Consider the following 17,927-nt stretch of genomic DNA (forward strand, 5'->3'; position numbering starts at 1 on the left):
CTGGCTCTACAGGATTATTCCTTCACTGTAAAACACAGGCCAGGTGTTGATATGGGGAATGTAGATGCCCTGTCCGTGTTCACTCCTGTTGGGCCACAGGTGTTCAACCCTGGGGTTGAAACAAGGGGGAATATATGTAGCAGAGCATCCCAGAGAGAGCCGGAAAAAGTCCTGTTTGAGGTTAATATGTCTCCCAGGCTCCTCTCATACACATTCAGGGATCTCTGATCCATGATCAAGTTCGGGTCTTGGTCCTCTCCCCCAGGCTAATTTAAACTCAACTGAGACAGACAGCCAATACTCTTGGCCTGGGAACCTCAGACAACTTCTGTCTAGGAGACCAACAGGTTGGTAAAAGCTATTAAGCTGCATATGTGGAAGCTGACAAGCTGTAGGCTTGCTCAGCCTGGTAGTTAGGATGTATAAATATTGTATAGTTAGTGCCAAGACACGGATAGGTTTTTGTTTGGCTGTTTTTGTTCCTATTTGTTTTTGGAACACTGTACAGCATCTGTATATAGACTTATGTATATTACAAATAAACACTGCACTATTTGTCACTACCTAACTGGATTTGGTATCTGTGCCTGAAAGATTGCTCATCCCAGGGAGCTTTGTACCTGTTACCTGTCCCCCAGGTTACAAGGGGCACAATATCTCTCACTCTGGAGTCCATACCTCTCTTAATACAAGAAAGGATTTGCTTGCTTTGGAAACTGCAGCTTGGCATTGCATGCTATTATTGAGCTTATGATCTACCATAACCCCCAGATCCTTCTCCACCATTGATTCCCCCAGTTGTACTACCCCTAGTATGTATGATGCATGCATCATACATACATTCTTAGCCCCTAAGTGCATAACTAGGAGAAAGAACATCAGTGATGAAGTTAAAAGGATGCTGGAGCTAGATGTCATTGTGGAATCCAATAGTGACTGGTCTAGCCCCATCGTGTTAGTCCCAAAACAGGATGGTACATGGAGGTTTTGTAACAATTTCAGAAAGCTTAATGCAGTGACAATGTTTGACATGTACCCAATGCCCAGGGTAGACAAACTTATAGACCGACTTGGCAAGGCCCGCTATTTGAGCACTTTGGACTTGGTAGTGCCAAAGAGAAGACTGCATTTGTGACCCCAGAGGGTTTGTTTCAGTACAAAAAAATGCCTTTTGGGTTGCAAAATGCCCCTGCAACATTTTAGAGGGCCATGGACTGGACCCTAAGACCTGCAACAATCTATCTGGACAATATAGTGGAACATAGCAATGACTTGACGTCTCACTTGCCCCGTGTCCAGGCTGTTCTGGATTCTCTCTTCAAGGAAGGTTTTACAGTGAACCCAAAAAATGTGCCACTGGTTTAGAGGAAGCCAGGTATTTGGGCTACACTATTGGCTGTGGAGTCATAAAACCTCAGTTGAACAAAGTAGAAGCCATCCAAGAATGGCTAGGTCCTGTAAACAAGAAGCAGGTCAGAGCCTTTCTCGGGATCACAGGGTGTTATAGAAGGTTTGTTCCGAATTTTGAAACTCTAGCTGACCCACTGACTGACCTTACGGTAGGGAGAGACTAATAATGGTGAAATGGTCCCCAGTAACAGAGGAGTCTTTCCAAGTCCTGAAGAATGCTCTTTGTGCACAGCCAGTGCTGTACCCCCCCCCCCCCCGATTTCTCCAAGGATTATGTGGTTCAGACGGATGCGTATGATGTAGTTATTGGGGCAATATTGTCCAGGTACACAATGGGGAAGAACATCCTGTAGTGTACCTGAGCAGAAAGCTCAATGAACATGAGAAAAAGTATGCAGTCATTGAAAAGGAATGTTTAGCCATAAAGTGGGCCTTGGACGCTCTAAGGTACTATTTGTTAGGGTGCCAGTTTGATTTAATGACTGACCATGCTCCCCTGAAATAGATGGCTCAAAAAAGGAGACTAATAGATAGGTGAACCGGTGGTTTTTGGCTCTACAGGATTACTCCTTCACAGTAAAACACAGGCCAGGTGTTGAGGTGGGGAATATAGGTGCCCTGTCCTGTGTTCACTACTGTTGGGCCACAGGTATTCCAACACTGGGGTTGAAACAAGGGGGGTGGGGGGAATATGTAGCAGAGCGTCCCAAAGAGAGGCAGGGAAAGCACTTTTCGGGGTTTATACATCTCCTAGGCTCCTCTCATACACGTTCAGAGATCTCTGATTCACGATCCAGGTCGGATGTTGTACCTCTCCCCCAGGCAAATTTAAACTCACCTAAGACAGACAGCCAGTGCTCTCATTCTAGAAAAATCAGATAACTCCTGTCTAGGAGTGCGAATGGTTGGTGAAAACTTACAAGTTGCATATGTGGAAGCTGACAAGCTGTAGGCTTGCTCAGCTTGGTAGTTAGGGCTGGTATATTATTTTTCCTGTTTGTTTTCTGAGACACTGTACAGCACCCTTATATAGACTTTTAAATATCACAAATAAACACCACACTGTTTTGTCACTACCTTTGTGGATTTGGTATCTGTGCTTTAGAGACTTATCCCAGGGAGCTTTGTACCTGCTACCTGTTCCCCAGCTTACAATATGCAGTATCTCACAAAAGTGAGTATACCCCTCACATTTTTGTAAATATTTTATTATATCTTTTCATGTGACAACATTTGCTACAATGTAAAGTAGTGAGTTTACAGCTTGTATAACAGTGTAAATTTGCTGTCCCCTCAAAATAACTCAACACACAGCCATTAATGTCTAAACCGCTGGCAACAAAAGTGTGTACACCCCTAAGTGAAAATGTCCAAATTGGGCCCAAAGTGTCAATATTTTGTGTGGTCACTGTTAGTTTCCAGCAGTGCCTTAACCCTCTTGGGCATGGAGTTCACCAGAGCTTCTTTAGCAAAGCAGTGGTCGTCTTGGAGGTGTGTTTGGGGTCATTATCATGTTGGAATACTGCCCCTGTGGCTAAGTCTCCGGAGGGAGGGGATCATGCTTTGCTTCAGTATGTTACAGTACATGGCATTCATGGTTCCCTCAATGAACTGTAGCTCTCCAGTGCCGGCAGCACTCATGCAGCCCCAGACCATGACACTCCCACCACCATGCTTGTAGGCAAGACACACTTGTCTTTGTACTCCTCACCTGGTTGCTGCCACACACGCTTGACACAATCTGAACCAAATATGTTTACCTTGGTCTCATCAGATCACAGGACATGGTTCCAGTAATCCATGTCCTTAGTCTGCTTTTCTTCAGCAACCTTTCTTGTGCATCATCTTTAAAAGAGGCTTCCTTCTGGGACAGCAGCCATTTGATGTAGTGTGTGGCGTATGGTTTGAGTACTGACAGGCTGACCCCCCACTGATTCAATCTCTGCAGCAATAATGGCAGCACTCATTCATCTATTTCCCAAAGACAACCTCTGGATATGATGCCGAGCACGTACACTCAACTTCTTTGGTCGACCATGGCGAGGACTGTTCTGAGTGGAACCTGTCCTGTTAAAACACTGTATGGTCTTTGCCACAGTGCTGTAGCTCAGTTTCAGGGTCTTGGCAATCTTTTTATAGCCTAGGCCATCTTTATGTAGAGCAACAATTCTTTTTTCAGATCCTCAGAGAGTTCTTTGCCATGAGTTGCCATGTTGAATCTCTAGTGTTCAGTATGAGAGAGTGAGAGTGATAACACCAAATTTAATACACCTGACCTTGTAACACTAAACAGTCACATGACATCGGAGAGGGAAAATGGCTAATTGGGCCCAATTTGGACATTTTTACTTAGGGGTGTACTCACTTTTGTTGCCAGCTGTTTAGACATTAATGGCTGTGTGTTAAGTTATTTTGAGGGGACAGCAAATTTACACTGTTATACAATCTGTACACTTACTACTTTACATTGTAGCAAAGTGTAATTTCATCAGTGTTGTCACATGAAAAGATATAATAAAATATTTCCAAAAATGTAAGGGGTATACTCACTTCTGTGAGCTACTGTATATATATAAGCCTATATATATATATATATATATATATATATATATATATATATAAATATATATATATATATATATGAACTTTTAAACATCAGCTTGGGTTTTTATCTAACAGCAAGTTTCCATTTTACTGTTAACCTCCTGTTCCATGGAACCCAGTTAAATAAAATGAGGCTTGCAGAGAGGCAGATTTACTAAATCAATTTAATATTTTGCAGAAAATACTTTGAAAAAATCCATGCTAGAATAAAAATAAATAGACTAGCAGCTACTTAGCAAACTGTGATTCCAGCACATGAGAAAAAAATGGAAATAAGCAGCGCCAGTGATAAACCAGATAAAACAATTGTGTGACGTATAATTACAACAAACACATATAAAGTGCAAGTACGACTAATTAGTGCATATAAAGTGACTTAGCAAAACATAAGACCAATCAGGTCAAACTTAAATTTGGTTTTGCAAAGTCACTTTTTATGCAGTCACTTTTTATCTCCGCTCTTCTCAAGACCTCCTACTCTCAAGCTCTCTCGTCTCCTCCTCTCATGCTCGTCTCCAGGATTTCTCCAGAGCCTCTCCCATTCTCTGGAACTCGCTACCTCCACCTGTCTGGCTATCCCCTACTCTTGCTACCTTCAGGCGATCCCTGAAAACTCATCTCTTCAGGAAAACCTATCACGCCTCTAACTAATCTTTTACAACTTCCACCAGCTCATTCCCCACAGTTACAACCTTTTGTACCACCTGCCCCACCCTATTAGATTGTAAGCTCTTCTGAGCAGGGCCCTCCTAATTCTCCTCTATGTTATTGTATTATAACTGTATTCTCTCCCTTTTATATTGTAAAGCACTGCGTAAACTGTTGGCGCTATATAAATCCTGTATAATAATAATAATGCACTAATTAGTCACACTTGCACTTTATACAGTATGTGTTTGTCATAATTATATGTCACACAATTTTTTATCTGGCTTATCACTAGCGCTGCTTATTTCTGGCCATAACTCTTTATCTTTCTTTGGAAGAAATCTTTGACATTGAAGGCCATGTAAATGGTACTTTCAACCTACATTGAGAGTTAAATTATTAATGACTCTGGTCTATACTAGATTTGCATGGAAAACCACAATATATAACATGAGCTTTAATGGAGTCTCAGGTTGCTTAAATGCATTTACCTTAATGCCCGCATACATTTTTTGTAATTCTCCTAAATGATAAGGACAAATCAATACAAAGCATTCCAATTTGCAAAGGAGGACGCAAGTACTTAATTTTCTGTCTAGTCTTTTTTGCTGCATATGGTGGAATGTCCACAATGCTGTTTGAAAGCTTGTATGACATGTGCAGTATGCAGTAATTTTAGGAAGTCAAGGATATAATGGGCTTGATGGTCGACACCTTGACTTCACAGTACATAGCAAAATTTATTGGTTTTACTTTATTTCTCAGACCTCAATAAATTAAAATCTATGGCAGTTGATAAAGCTCCCACAATGCAGCACCTCATGTACATCCTTACATTTATATTTATTTTTCTTCTAATGAGAACAAAATATCAATAGAGTGCAATGTCAGGTGCAAAAGAAGGTGAATGTTTATGCATTGCATGATTACTGACTAAAAAAAAAGTAATGGGTGTTAGACAATACAATAATTTTAACCAATTGGTCACCATCAGGGGCTGCGAGGACCTATTGGTTGAAATGCATTGGACAGAGCTGAAAAGTGATATCAAATGCTACTACAGACTAGAGGTGCCATGGGGTACAAACTAAGATGTGTTTTATATGGGTTTTTTATTATTAACCAATGCTTAACCACTTGCCACCTGCCCACCGTCAAATGACGGCTGGGCAGCGCGGCTCTCGTTCTGGGTGGACGTCATATGGTGGCCCTTCAAAACGACCGTCAGCCGTCAGTCTGACACACCGCTACACTGATCTCGGTAAAGAGCCACCGACATGATCAGCCATGTCCAATCATGGCAGATCATGATGTAAACAGGAAGAGCCGTTGATCGGCTTTTCCTCACTCCCGTCTGACAGATGCGAGTAGAGGAGAGCCAATCGGCTGCTCTCCTGACAGGGGGGGTCTGTGATGATTGTTTATCAGCACAGCCCCCCCTCAGATGCCCACCCAGGACCACCAGGATGCTGCTAGGACCACCAGGGATTGGCACCACACTGGACCACCAAGTATGCCACCTTAGACCACCAGGGAAATGCCAATCAGTGCCCAGGCAGCTGCTAATCAGTGCCCATCCCCAATGCCTGCCAGTGCCATCAATGATGCCTATCAATGCCATCTATCAGTGCCGCATATCAGTTCCCATCAGTGCCATGTATCAGTGCCCAGCAATGGCCATCAGTGCCATGTATCAGTGCCCAGCAATGCCCATCAGTACCCCCTATCAGAGCCCAGCAGTGCCGCCTATCAGTGCCACCCATAAGTACCCGTCAGTGCAGCCTTTCAGTGCCCATAAGTGTCACCTATCAGTGCCCATCAGTGCCCACCAGTCCCACCCATGAGTGCCCACCAGTGCCGCCTATCAATGCCCATCAGTGCTGCCTACCAGTGCCTATCAGTGCCACCTATCAGTGCTCGTCAGTGCCCATCAGTGCCACCTCGTCGATGCTGCCTTATCAGTGCCTATCAGTGCCGCCTTATCAGTGCCCATCAGTGAAGGAGAAATTTACTTATTCACAAGATTTTATAACAGAAACAAAAGAAAAACTTATTTTTTTTTTTTAATTTTAGGTCTTGTTTTATTTGGTTAGCAAAAAATAAAAAATACAGAGGTGATCAAATACCACCAAAAGAAAGCTCTATTTGTGGGAACATAATGATAAAAATTCTGTTTGGGTACAGTGTAGCATGACCGAGCAATTGTCATTTAAACAGCGACAGCGGTAAAAGCTGAAAATTGGCTTGGGCAAGAAGGGGGTGTAAGTGCCCTGTAGTTAAGGATCTGCACTATCCGGGATGCTATTTTCCTGTGACTACTATGACTGCTGGGCTGAAGTGGGTACTGCATTGAAGATGTGTTGCACGTGCTACTTTGATCGTGTGGCAGATACCAGGATGGTGCTGCTTAAGTGTGATCAGATCTTCGATACAGGACGCCCCTGGGTTACAAACAAGATAGGGTGTCTAGATTTGTTCTTAAGTAGAATTTGTTTGTAAGTCAGAACAGGTACTATTTTTAAGCGTAGCTCCAGCCAAAAGAATAATTTCACAGTTTTTTGAATAGCATAGGGAAGGGTTAACACCCCTGTAACATATGTTTTGCTATCTGTGCCCCTGTTCATAAGATTTTACCTCACTTTCTGTCCCTATGACAATTGGATTTTAAAAATTTTGGGTTGTTGTGGAAACAAGGATTGGTGATAAAGTTTCAGTGGAGACATCTTTTCCCCATGATAACTCTTATGCCCTGTACACACGGTCGGATTTTCCGACGGAAAATGTGTGATAGGACCTTGTTGTCGGAAATTCTGACTGTGTGTAGGCTCCATCACACATTTTCCATCGGATTTTCCGACACACAAAGTTTGAGAGCAGGCTATAAAATTTTCCGACAACAAAATCCGTTGTCGGAATTTCCGATCGTGTGTACACAAATCCGATGCACAAAGTGCCAGGCATGCTCAGAATAAATAAAGAGATGAAAGCTATTTGCTACTGCCCCGTTTATAGTCCCAACGTACGTGTTTTACGTCACCGCGTTCAGAACGATTGGATTTTCCGACAACTTTGTGTGACTGTGTGTATGCAAGACAAGTTTGAGCCAACATCCGTTGGAAAAAATCCTAGGATTTTGTTGTCGGAATGTCCGATCAATGTCCGACCATGTGTACGGGGCATTACAGGAGGGAATTTCCCTTCCTAGGGGTAGATTTCCTCTCACTTCCTGTTGTCTCCCTCTGTTTGTAAGTAGGAGTCATTTGTAAGTCAGATGTTTGTAACCTGGTGACCGCCTGTAGTATGTGGGGATGAGGATCCTGGTAAGCAGTGCAGTGTGATCTTAAATTTGGGTGCATTTCCTAAAATCTACACTTACAGATAGTGCCACACACTCTGGAGAAGCAGAACTACTGTAAGGATATATTCCATTATTTTAACTAAGTATTGAGGACAATTTTAAAAACAACAGATTTTTAAAATCTGGACTGGTTAAAATGCCTGTTAATGCATTTTTATGTTTTTTTGATTTTATGAATTTGTAAAAAAAAATGTTTAGAATAGTCAAGCTTAGAATTTGGACTAAATACAAAGACACATTTTGAGTGTTTAATTTATTGCATATAGGTTTTTTTTTATCTCTCTTATGATGAACCATGTTCATAGTATGAGTTTTTATAGCAAAGTCTTTATATAAAATGTTGGAAAATAACATTCATTTAAAAAAAAATAATTCGGCCTATAGGATAATGGGATCATTTGGACAAACTGTCAGTGGAGAAAATGTTTCACTTTTTCTTTTAATCTCTATTATTGATCTTTGCTTAGGATTCAACACCCAGCAATATTTATATGTGAAGCAAATCCAGTACACATGAAAATCCCCAGTTCTGATAATGTAAGATGAAACATGCCAAAAACATGTAATGTAATAAAAAATCTATGTGACCATGGTTAAATTTATAGGTAAACTGCATGAAAACCGCGCATACACCCACGTTGTGCCCAAACCGCAGCACAGCAGTGGGTCAGTCTTTGCTACTGCATATGATTCCAGCACTCAAGCACTACTTACAAATCTAAAAAAGAGTACTGAAATAATGTAAAGTTAAAGATTAGCACTGAAGAAATATTGTATGCAATCTAATATTATTATTATTATTATACAGTATTTATATAGCGCCAACAGTTTACTTAGTGCTTTACAACTTGAGGGTAGACAGTACAAATACAATATACTTTGATACAGTAGGAATCAGAGGGCCCTGCTCCTTAGAGCTTACAATCTAAGAGGGAAGGTCAAGAGATACAAGAGGTAATAACTGTGGGTGATGTGCTGATTGAGAAGATAAATGTACAGTTGTTAGGTGGGGGGCAGATAGGCTTCTCTGAAGAGATGAGTTTTCAGGGATCGTCTGAAAGTGGATAAAGTAGGAGAAAATCGGACGGATTGGGGTAGAGCATTCCAGAGGATGGGGGAGGCTCTGGAGAAGTCCTGAAGGCGAGCATGGGATGAGGTGAAAAGGGAGTTTGAGAGCAGGAGGTCTTGGGAGGAGCGAAGAGAATGATTAGGTTGGTATTTTGTGACTAGGTTAGAGATGTAGCTGGGGGCCAGGTTGTGGATGACTTTGTAAGTTATAGTTAGTATCTTGAATTTAATTCGATGAGTGGCAGCCAATGGAGGGATTGGCAGAGGGGTGTAGCAGACGCTGAGCGGTTTGTGTGGTGGATGAGCCTGGCAGCAGCGTTCATGATGGACTGAAGTGGGGATAGCCTATTTAGAGGTAAACCAATGAGGAGAGATTTGCAGTAGTCGAGGCGGGAGATGACCAGGGAGTGGATTAGAAGCTTTGTGGTGACATTGCTTAGGAAGGGGCGTATCTAGGAGATGTTGCGGAGATTGAGGCGGCAAGCTTTGGATAGTGATAGAATGTGGGGTCGAAAGGTTAGTTCAGAGTCCAGGATTACACCTAGGACCTTGGCGTGGGGAGATGGGTTGATAGTTGAGCCTTTGATATTGACAGGGAAATCAGGGGAAGTGGCACCTGAGGGAGGAAATATCATGAGCTCGGTTTTGGATAGGTTGAGTTTGAGGAAGTGATGTGACATCCAGGCTGATATGTCTGCTAGTAAGTTGGTAATGCGTGAGGAGACAGATGGAGAGAGCTGGGGGGTGGAGAGATAGATTTGGGTGTCATCAGCGTAGAGATGATATTTAAAGCCATGGGAGGCAATCAACTGACCCAAGGAGGTGGTGTAGATTGAGAAATAGAGAGGTCCAAGAACAGAACCTTGGGGGACCCCAACGGAAAAAGGAAGAGGAGAGGAAGAAGTAGAGTTGTAAGTGACACTGAAGGAGCGGTGGGATAGGTAGGATGAGAACCAGCGAAGAGTACAGTCACGGAGACCAAAGGAGTGGAGTTTTTTGAGGAGGAGGGGGTGGTCCACTGTGTCAAAGGCAGCAGAGAGATCCAGGAGAAGTACTACAGAATAGTGTCCATTGGCTTTAGCCATTAGTAGGTCATTTGAGAGTTTAAGTAGAGCAGTTTCCGTGGAGTGTTGAGGGCGAAAACCGGACTGAAGGGGATCAAGAAGTTTATTCATGGTCAGATGGTCGCTTAGTCGGTTGTAGACCAGTCTTTCAAGAAGTTTGGAGGAGAAGGAGAGTAAGGAGATGGGACATAAGTTGTTGAGATTGGTGGGATCCAGTGAGGGCTTTTTTAGTATGGGGGTGACTAGCGCATGTTTTAGAGAGTTTGGGAAGATGCCACAAGAGAGGGAGAGGTTGAAAATGTGAGTTAGAGAGTGTAGAATCGAGTCAGAGGGTGAGCGTAGATCCAGGATCAGGACAGGATCCAGGGGGCAAGTGGTTAGATGAGTGCTAGATAAAAGTTTAGCAACCTCAGTAATAGTAGCAGGGTTGAATGAGGGAAGTAATGATTGATCTAATGTAACAATCTAATATCATTTTAAGTTTGATTTTTTTAGTATAGATATGCAATCAGCATTGCACACTAATTAATTTAGCTAAAGACAATAAAATAAGAACTGCTATTATTGTTCCAATAATAATAATACAGTATTTAACTTTGAAATGTCAATTAAACTTAAGAGTTGCTCACCGCTTATTTTATTGTGGGTAAAATTTCAAACACTTCGATTTAATTCCATTGTGTCTTTGGAGAGATAGACCACCCAGTATACTAAATTAAATCCTGCAAATGCCAATGGAAATAGTATTCTGGCATACTGGTCTATTTTACTAGTTCCACTATGAGGACTTGATGAGATTCCAAGTTGTGTAAGGTCTGCAGCAGGAACATCAGTCTGTTGACAATATGGTGCTCCATAGGGTGGTACATTGTCTTCAAGTGATACATCGCCTTGAGAGACCATTGAGTTAATTCTTTTCTTTAAGTTGCAGTTGGAATCAGAATGCTGCAAACACAAAATAGTTTAAACACTTATAACTAACTTTGAAACTTGAGATACAAATGCTAGAATGATCATAATTAGTTTTAAAGCTGCAAATAAAATACATTTTACATTTATTGTTTTCCAAATCTTACATGTTTCTTTTTTTTTTCCAATAAATGTTTATTAAAATTTTTCAGATATACATAAAACCACAGTTATCGAGTTTACACTGAAACAAAAGCTGTTAATACAATCAATATGTCATACAATCGACAAATAAAGCACAAATGTAAGAACGAGTTCAAAATACGGCCAATTGAGCCTCTTACTAGGTCACTTCTGCACTAGTGGTGTAGGTGAAATTCCGATCCAGTAAAGTATTCCTATGGTAAAGCGGGAATACCCTAATTAACAAGTCTATAAACTAAGGATCATTAAGCATCTCCCTGTGAGGGAGAAAGGGTTGGTTTGGGGGTAGGGGTCCAATCGGGGTAATGTTATGTACCGATCAAAGCCACCCTTAAACCCATTCACCCCTAAAGGGTTCTAACTGTGAATGGGTGGGGGCCATGTGTAGTAATGTGTGTGGTTTTAAACCTATTTGGTACCCATATGATTGAGAGGAAGCTCAGTAGTAATAATATGTTATCTAGGAGTGAGGGGGGAGTAAGGAAACCAGAAACCAATAGGGTGTGTACTCCTGCCGGAACAGTGAAGAAGTTATGTTGGTATCAAGTTGAGAGGGTGTGGAGATTGCCTAAGTAGGATCAGTGAGGATCAATTGGGTAAGAGGAAGGGGATGGATGGAGGGAGGGCACGATCAGCCAGACACTATGATGTTTCTGCGGCAGATCAGCATCTATTATGGCTGAGAGGTTGGGTCACCTGGCAGAATGGTCTGCGTCAAGGAAACTCTAAAGTGCAACCAGCAAGCCCATGTTGTATTAAATTTTGTCGGATTGTCTTTTGCTTGGTAAATTAGTTTTTCCATTTTGGCCATTTTATCGACTCTTTTGAACCATTCAGCCACTGAGGGTGGTGTGGAGCTCCTCCAGTGAACCGGGACACAGAGGTTGGCTGCATTGATAAGGTGTAGGGTAAGGAATTTTTTGTAGGAGGAGAGGGGCATGGAGGTGTGATGGAGCATGTATTGGGCCAGAGTGAAATCTGGGGCATAAGAGGTAATTTGGGTGATAAGGCGGTGAATTTCCTTCCAATAAGGTAGGAAAAGAGGACACTCCCACCAGATATGAATGAGAGTGCCAAGCGCCGCATTGCAACGCCAGCATGTCGGGGGGACCGAGGGGTGCATTTTGTGGATTTTATCTGGTGTCCTATGCCAGGTAGTGAATATTTTCTATCTGTTTTCCTGGGTGGAGACATTAATGGAGCCCTTATGAATATGGTTGTGTATACGTTCCCATTTAGTGGAGGCTAAGTCTATAGACAGCTCTGATTCCCAACGACGGATAAGCTTATCATCTTTAATTTTGCAAGTTGAAAATAAGAGTGCCTAAACAGTAGAGATCACATGACGTTGGGGTTCTGAACTATCACATAGCTATTCAAAGGGTGTACGTTCTCAGTACCACAGTGAGAAGGATTTGGCGTCAGTAAAAAACTGTCTTAATTGTAGGTACTTGTAAAAGGGGATGTTGTATTCAGTGAGTTTGTCTGCCATGGCTTGGTGGGGGAGGAGTTCACCATTTTGGAAGAAGTGGTGTGCCCTGATGGGGGCTGTGCATAATTCCATGTGTAGATCTCTTAAGGCAAGGCCTGGCAGGAAGTCAGGATTACGGACCAAAGGGGTCATAGGGCCTGGGTGCGGTGTGCAATCAAGTGCTTTGCCGGGTAATTTAAGGGGTGACAATGTGGCTCCAATAAAGGGATGTGTCACCAAATCTCTAGGGATTTATAATAGCTAACTGTCAGGCCATGTGGGCCAGGGCTTTTGCCCGGTTTCATTTGTTTTAATGCAGTTAAAATTTCTTCTCCTGAGAGTGGGAGATCAAGGTCCGAGGATTCATCAGGAGAGAGGAGGGAGGGACATTATTGTGCAAGGAAGTCTGTAATGGCTGTATTTCAGTCTGAGGTGGCTGCAGGGGGGACCGTGGTGGGGAGGTTGTATAGTTTGGAGAAGTACTGAACAAAATGGTCAGAGATGTCATCCATAGTAACAGAGGTGTCGCCAGTTGGTTTTGTAATTTTGTGAATGGTATGGGCCGCTTAAAAAGCTTACCCGACTTGTTGCCGAATTCATGGAATAATTTTTGAGTCATGGTGTAGTTACGTTTCAGTGTGTGGTTAAGTTCCTCTAGAAGTTCCTCTCTGGTCTGAGTTAGTTCTGTCAATGTGGAAACTGCCAGCGATGCTTTGTGTGCTTGTTCAAGTGTTAGTATGCGGTCGGCCAGCTCATTAATGCATGCTTTTCTAAGTTTGTTTCGTTGGTCCGCAAGGGAGATAAATTTCCCCCTTATGACGCATTTGTGTATTGCTCAAATGGAGATGGGAGAGGTGTCTTCCGTTGTATTTTCTGCAAAGTAGTGGGTGAGGCTCGTGGTAATTTGTTGTATATGGTCTAGGTCAGTCAGTAGAGAATTATCTAGTCGCCATATATTGGACCTGCCATGGGTCGTCGGGAGGGTTAGAGTTATAAATATGGGGTTGTGATCAGAAAGCACCATGGGTTCAATTGTAGCTTTTGAGAGGTGTGTAAGATCATCTTGGGATAAGAAAAAGTGGTCTATTCTGGAGTATTTGTTATGAGGTGCAGGAAAGAAGGTGAAGTCTTTAGTGTTGGGGTGCAATGTGCGCCAGGTATCATGAAGTAACAGGTTGCTGATTTGCAATTTAATAGCTCGTAGGGCTCTGTAGGTTAGGGAGGAAGCACCGTTGGATGCGTCAAGGGAGGGATTCAGAGCGACATTGAAGTCACCTCCTACTATCAGAGTACCCGATTGAAAGGTGAGAAGTTGTTGGAAGGTGTCTCTAAAAAAGGTCACTTGTTGCGAGTTATGCCGCATACACACGGTCAGACTTTTTGACAACAAAGATCTGACGGTCTTTCCGATGGACTTTCGACGGAGTTACGACGGACTTTTGACGGACTTTCTAATGACCGGACTTGCCTACACACGATCACACCAAAGTCCGACGGATTCATACATGATGACGTACGACCAGACTAAAATAAGGAAGTTTATAGCCAGTAGCCAATAGCTGCCCTAGCGTCGGTTTTTGTCTGTTGGACTAGCATACAGATGAGCGGATTTTTCAACCGGACTCGAGTCCGTCGGAAAGATTTGAAGCATGTGCCAAATCTAAAGTCCGTCAGATTTTTCGACCGAAAAAGTCCGCTGCAGGTCCGATGAAGCCCACACATAGTCGAATTGTCCGCCGGACTCGGTCCATTGAACCAGTCTGGTCGAAAAGTCTGCTCGTGTGTACGCGGCTTTAGGGGCGTAAATGTTAGCTATTGTGACAGGTCTGTGGTGCAGAGTGCCTTTAATGAATAGGAATCTCCCTTGGGAGTCTCTTTGGACTTCTGTCACCTGCAGGGGGCATTGTTTAGAAATTAAGATTGAGACTCCTTTGGATTTAGCCTCAGTGTTGGAAGCGTGGTACACCAGTGGGAATTGGTGATTATACAGTTTAGGGATGCTATCCGTCCTGAAGTGCGTTTCCTGTATAAGTGCTACATGTATTTTTGATCATTGTAGGAAATAATTTAGACCTTTTCTCTGGGATGTTAAAGCCTTGTATATTGATTGAGCAGAGTTTGAGTGTCTGTAGGTGCTATGTAGGTCAGGCGGTGAGGCTCGGGGGTCTGTGACCTCCGCCATAAGTATGAGTGAAGGGAGAGGGATAACCTAGGCGATCAGGATGTGGGTCTGTTCAGTGTATGGCAGGTTTAAGTGTAATGTTAAGGTAACTGAGGTGAAACTGATGAGGTTTGGGGGTTACTTGCTCCCCTACCTCTAAACTGTACAGTATCGGTAAAGTACAGTGCGGGCACGATGTGTGCATCCTAAGGGGAGTAGCAGCACCATGACTCACAACTGTGTGGGGGTTGGCAATCACCAAGCAGTAAAGGAGGACTATTGATAAAGGAAAGAAAAGAATGATATAGTCTGCCGCCACAGGGTCTTCAGGTGATAAAAGGGAGGAGGTTTTGGAGAACGTATTTTCTGGGGGAGATATAATAGGGCAAGGGGATACTCTCAAAGAAGCGTGAGTGCAGGGTGGTGGGATTTGGGTGCGAAAATGCATCATTACAAAATAGTATACAAGAACCATCATATAGAAATATTGGAAGTTCTGAAACCACCACCCAGCCCCCATACCAGAAGGCACCCAAATCACCATCGAAGACTAACCCGGCGAAATCGGGGATTTGTAAAGGTGGGTGCCCTCTCATGGGTCACGTGTTGGCTCCAGAACATGCGAGGTAATTAAACAGAGGTCATTTATAGGGCCTAAAAACATCACAAAAATCTCAAAAGAGGGATAGAACACTGTAACCGGAGAAACATGTAAATAAACAAGTAAATCGGTCAGCAAGCTGACCATGCATTCAGTGACAGATTTCCAACTAGAAAGTCTGAGTAATACTAAACTTGTAGACTATAAGATTTACCATAGAGTGAGTGTGGAATATACCTCATACCTCGCTGTGTAGTCTAACATGCCAGCAAGTGTGATTGTGTAAAGTTAAAGTTACAGGCCAGTTGGTGGAGGCAGTGCACTCTGCATAAGCCTGCAGGTAGGTGCCACATCAGTTCCCAGCAGCGAGTGCCTGTATGTATGATTGAGGGTGGTAGTATGTGTAGGCTCCTCAGTAAGTGCACGAGTCATTCCAGCAAGCGATGGAGTGGAAGAGGAGACTACGTGAGACGCGTCTTTGGAATTCAGCCTTGAGTGTGACGATCTGTGTGAGGCGTTGTCCGGGTAACAGTCGCAGTGTTCGTAGGATGTTCTTGAGGCTTTCCCTTAGTGTCAAGGAGCTTGTGGGTGGAAGTGACACTGTACAGAACTGCTGATAGGTCAGGGGCGGTTACAAACCGCAGGGTGTTGTGGGTCATGTAGTTTTAGAACACTCCACTAGACATATGGGCGGTGTTCCTTCTATGGGCAAGTGCTGCTGCTTTCTATCTAGACTTGCAATGTCTATGACAGGGATACAATCCAACCCCAGTACAAGAAGAAGAACAACTTTTGTGCCGAATAGCTTTTGAAGAAAGTCAGTCACATAAACAATGAATTAAAGTTTAACAGTGTGAAAGAACTGATTAAAGCCGGACAGGGCAAACTGAGATTGCATGTGGTGGGAAGGCGCCATGTTCCCTCTGCCGGTGCGAAGCATTTCAGGAATATTATGACCCCCGTCACCTATTTGTTCGTGGGGGGAATGGGAGCAGGAGGCGGAAGAGTTCCGCGGTGCAGTCCCCATGATTTGGAAGTGTTTAGGGGCAATTTTACCTCAGGTTCCAGTCAGCTTTTCCCTGTGGTGGGAGGAGCTCAGGGATTAAGCATCCATCTTCCTGCTAGGTCCGGCCACGCCCCCTTACATGTTTCTTAACTGATATTTTATTCATTTCTTTTTGTAAAAATAATTTTATTTTACAGACAAATATTTAAACCACTTCAATACCGGGCCAATTCTGACATTTCTCTCCTACATGTAAAAATCATCATTTTTTTGCTAGAAAATTACATAGAACCCCCAAACATTATATATGTTTTTTTAGCAAAGACCCTAGAGAATACAATGGCGGTTGTTGCAACTTTTTATCTCACACAGTATTTGTGCAGGAATTTTTTGAACGCGTTTTTTTGGGGAAAAAAACTGTTTTGTGTTTAAAAAAAAAACAAAACAGTAAAGTTAGCCCAATGTTTTTGCATTTTGTGAAAGATGAAGTTACACCGAGTAAATAGATACCTAACATGTCACGCTTCAAAATTGCACACGCTCGTGGAATGGCTCCAATGTTCGGTACTTAAAAATCCCCATAGGCGACGCTTGAAATTTTTTTACTGGTTACATGTTTTGAGTTACAGAGAAGGTCTAGGGCCAAAATTATTGCTCTCGCTCCAACGTTCGCGGCGATACCTCACATGTATGGTTTGAACACCGTTTTCATATGTGGGCGGGACTTACGTATACGTTCGCTTCTGCGTGCGAGCACACGGGGACAGCGGCGCTTTAAAAATTTTTTTTTTTATTGTTAATTATATTTTATTTTTTTTATTTTGACACTTTTTTGAAAAAAAAAAAAATTGATCACTTTTATTCCTATTACAAGGAATGTAAACATCCCTTGTAATAGCAATATGACATGTCAGGTGCTCTTAATAGTGAGATATGGGGTCAATAAGACCCCATATCTCACCACTAGGCTGGGAAGCCTGAAATTAAAAAAAAAATAAAGCGATTGCCACTTCCCAGCCGAAGCGGCGCCGTTTTTTTGAATGGAGAGGCCGGGCGTGACGTCATAACATCGCGCCCGGCCTCCGACGATCATAGAGACTCTGGGGACCATCTGGTCCACCGAAAATCTCTATGATCTACATCCAGCGCTGGCGGATCCACTCTCCGCCTCACCGATCGTAACAGTGAGTCGGAGCAAGCACCGGAGGGCGGCGGGAGGGGGGGACGTCCCCTCTCGCCTCCCATAGGAACGATCAAGCGGTGGAACAGCCGCTATGATCATTCCTATGGTGTAGAGATTCGCCGGCTGAAACCGGCAATATCTGAATGATGTCTGTAACTACAGGCATCATTCAGATATACCCGCCCAAAGCCCAGGATGTCATATGACGTCCGTGGGCTGGAAGTGGTTAATGCAAAGTGC

General features: G+C 43.1%; 1 protein-coding gene across 1 annotated transcript in view; it reads right to left on the minus strand.

Annotated features, from left to right (window-relative positions):
- Positions 1 to 4,260: 4,260 nt before the first annotated feature.
- GABRA6 (gamma-aminobutyric acid type A receptor subunit alpha6) overlaps positions 4,261 to 17,927 on the minus strand; it is a 225,624-nt gene continuing 211,957 nt past the window's right edge. Inside the window, exon 9 of the mRNA XM_073620841.1 lies at positions 4,261 to 11,097. Within this exon, the coding sequence (XP_073476942.1) occupies positions 10,807 to 11,097 (291 nt within the window). The 3' untranslated portion in view covers positions 4,261 to 10,806. The remainder of the gene's footprint in view (positions 11,098 to 17,927) is intronic.

Source organism: Aquarana catesbeiana, linkage group LG03 (assembly GCF_042186555.1).
Source record: "Aquarana catesbeiana isolate 2022-GZ linkage group LG03, ASM4218655v1, whole genome shotgun sequence".
Lineage (NCBI taxonomy): Eukaryota > Metazoa > Chordata > Amphibia > Anura > Ranidae > Aquarana > Aquarana catesbeiana.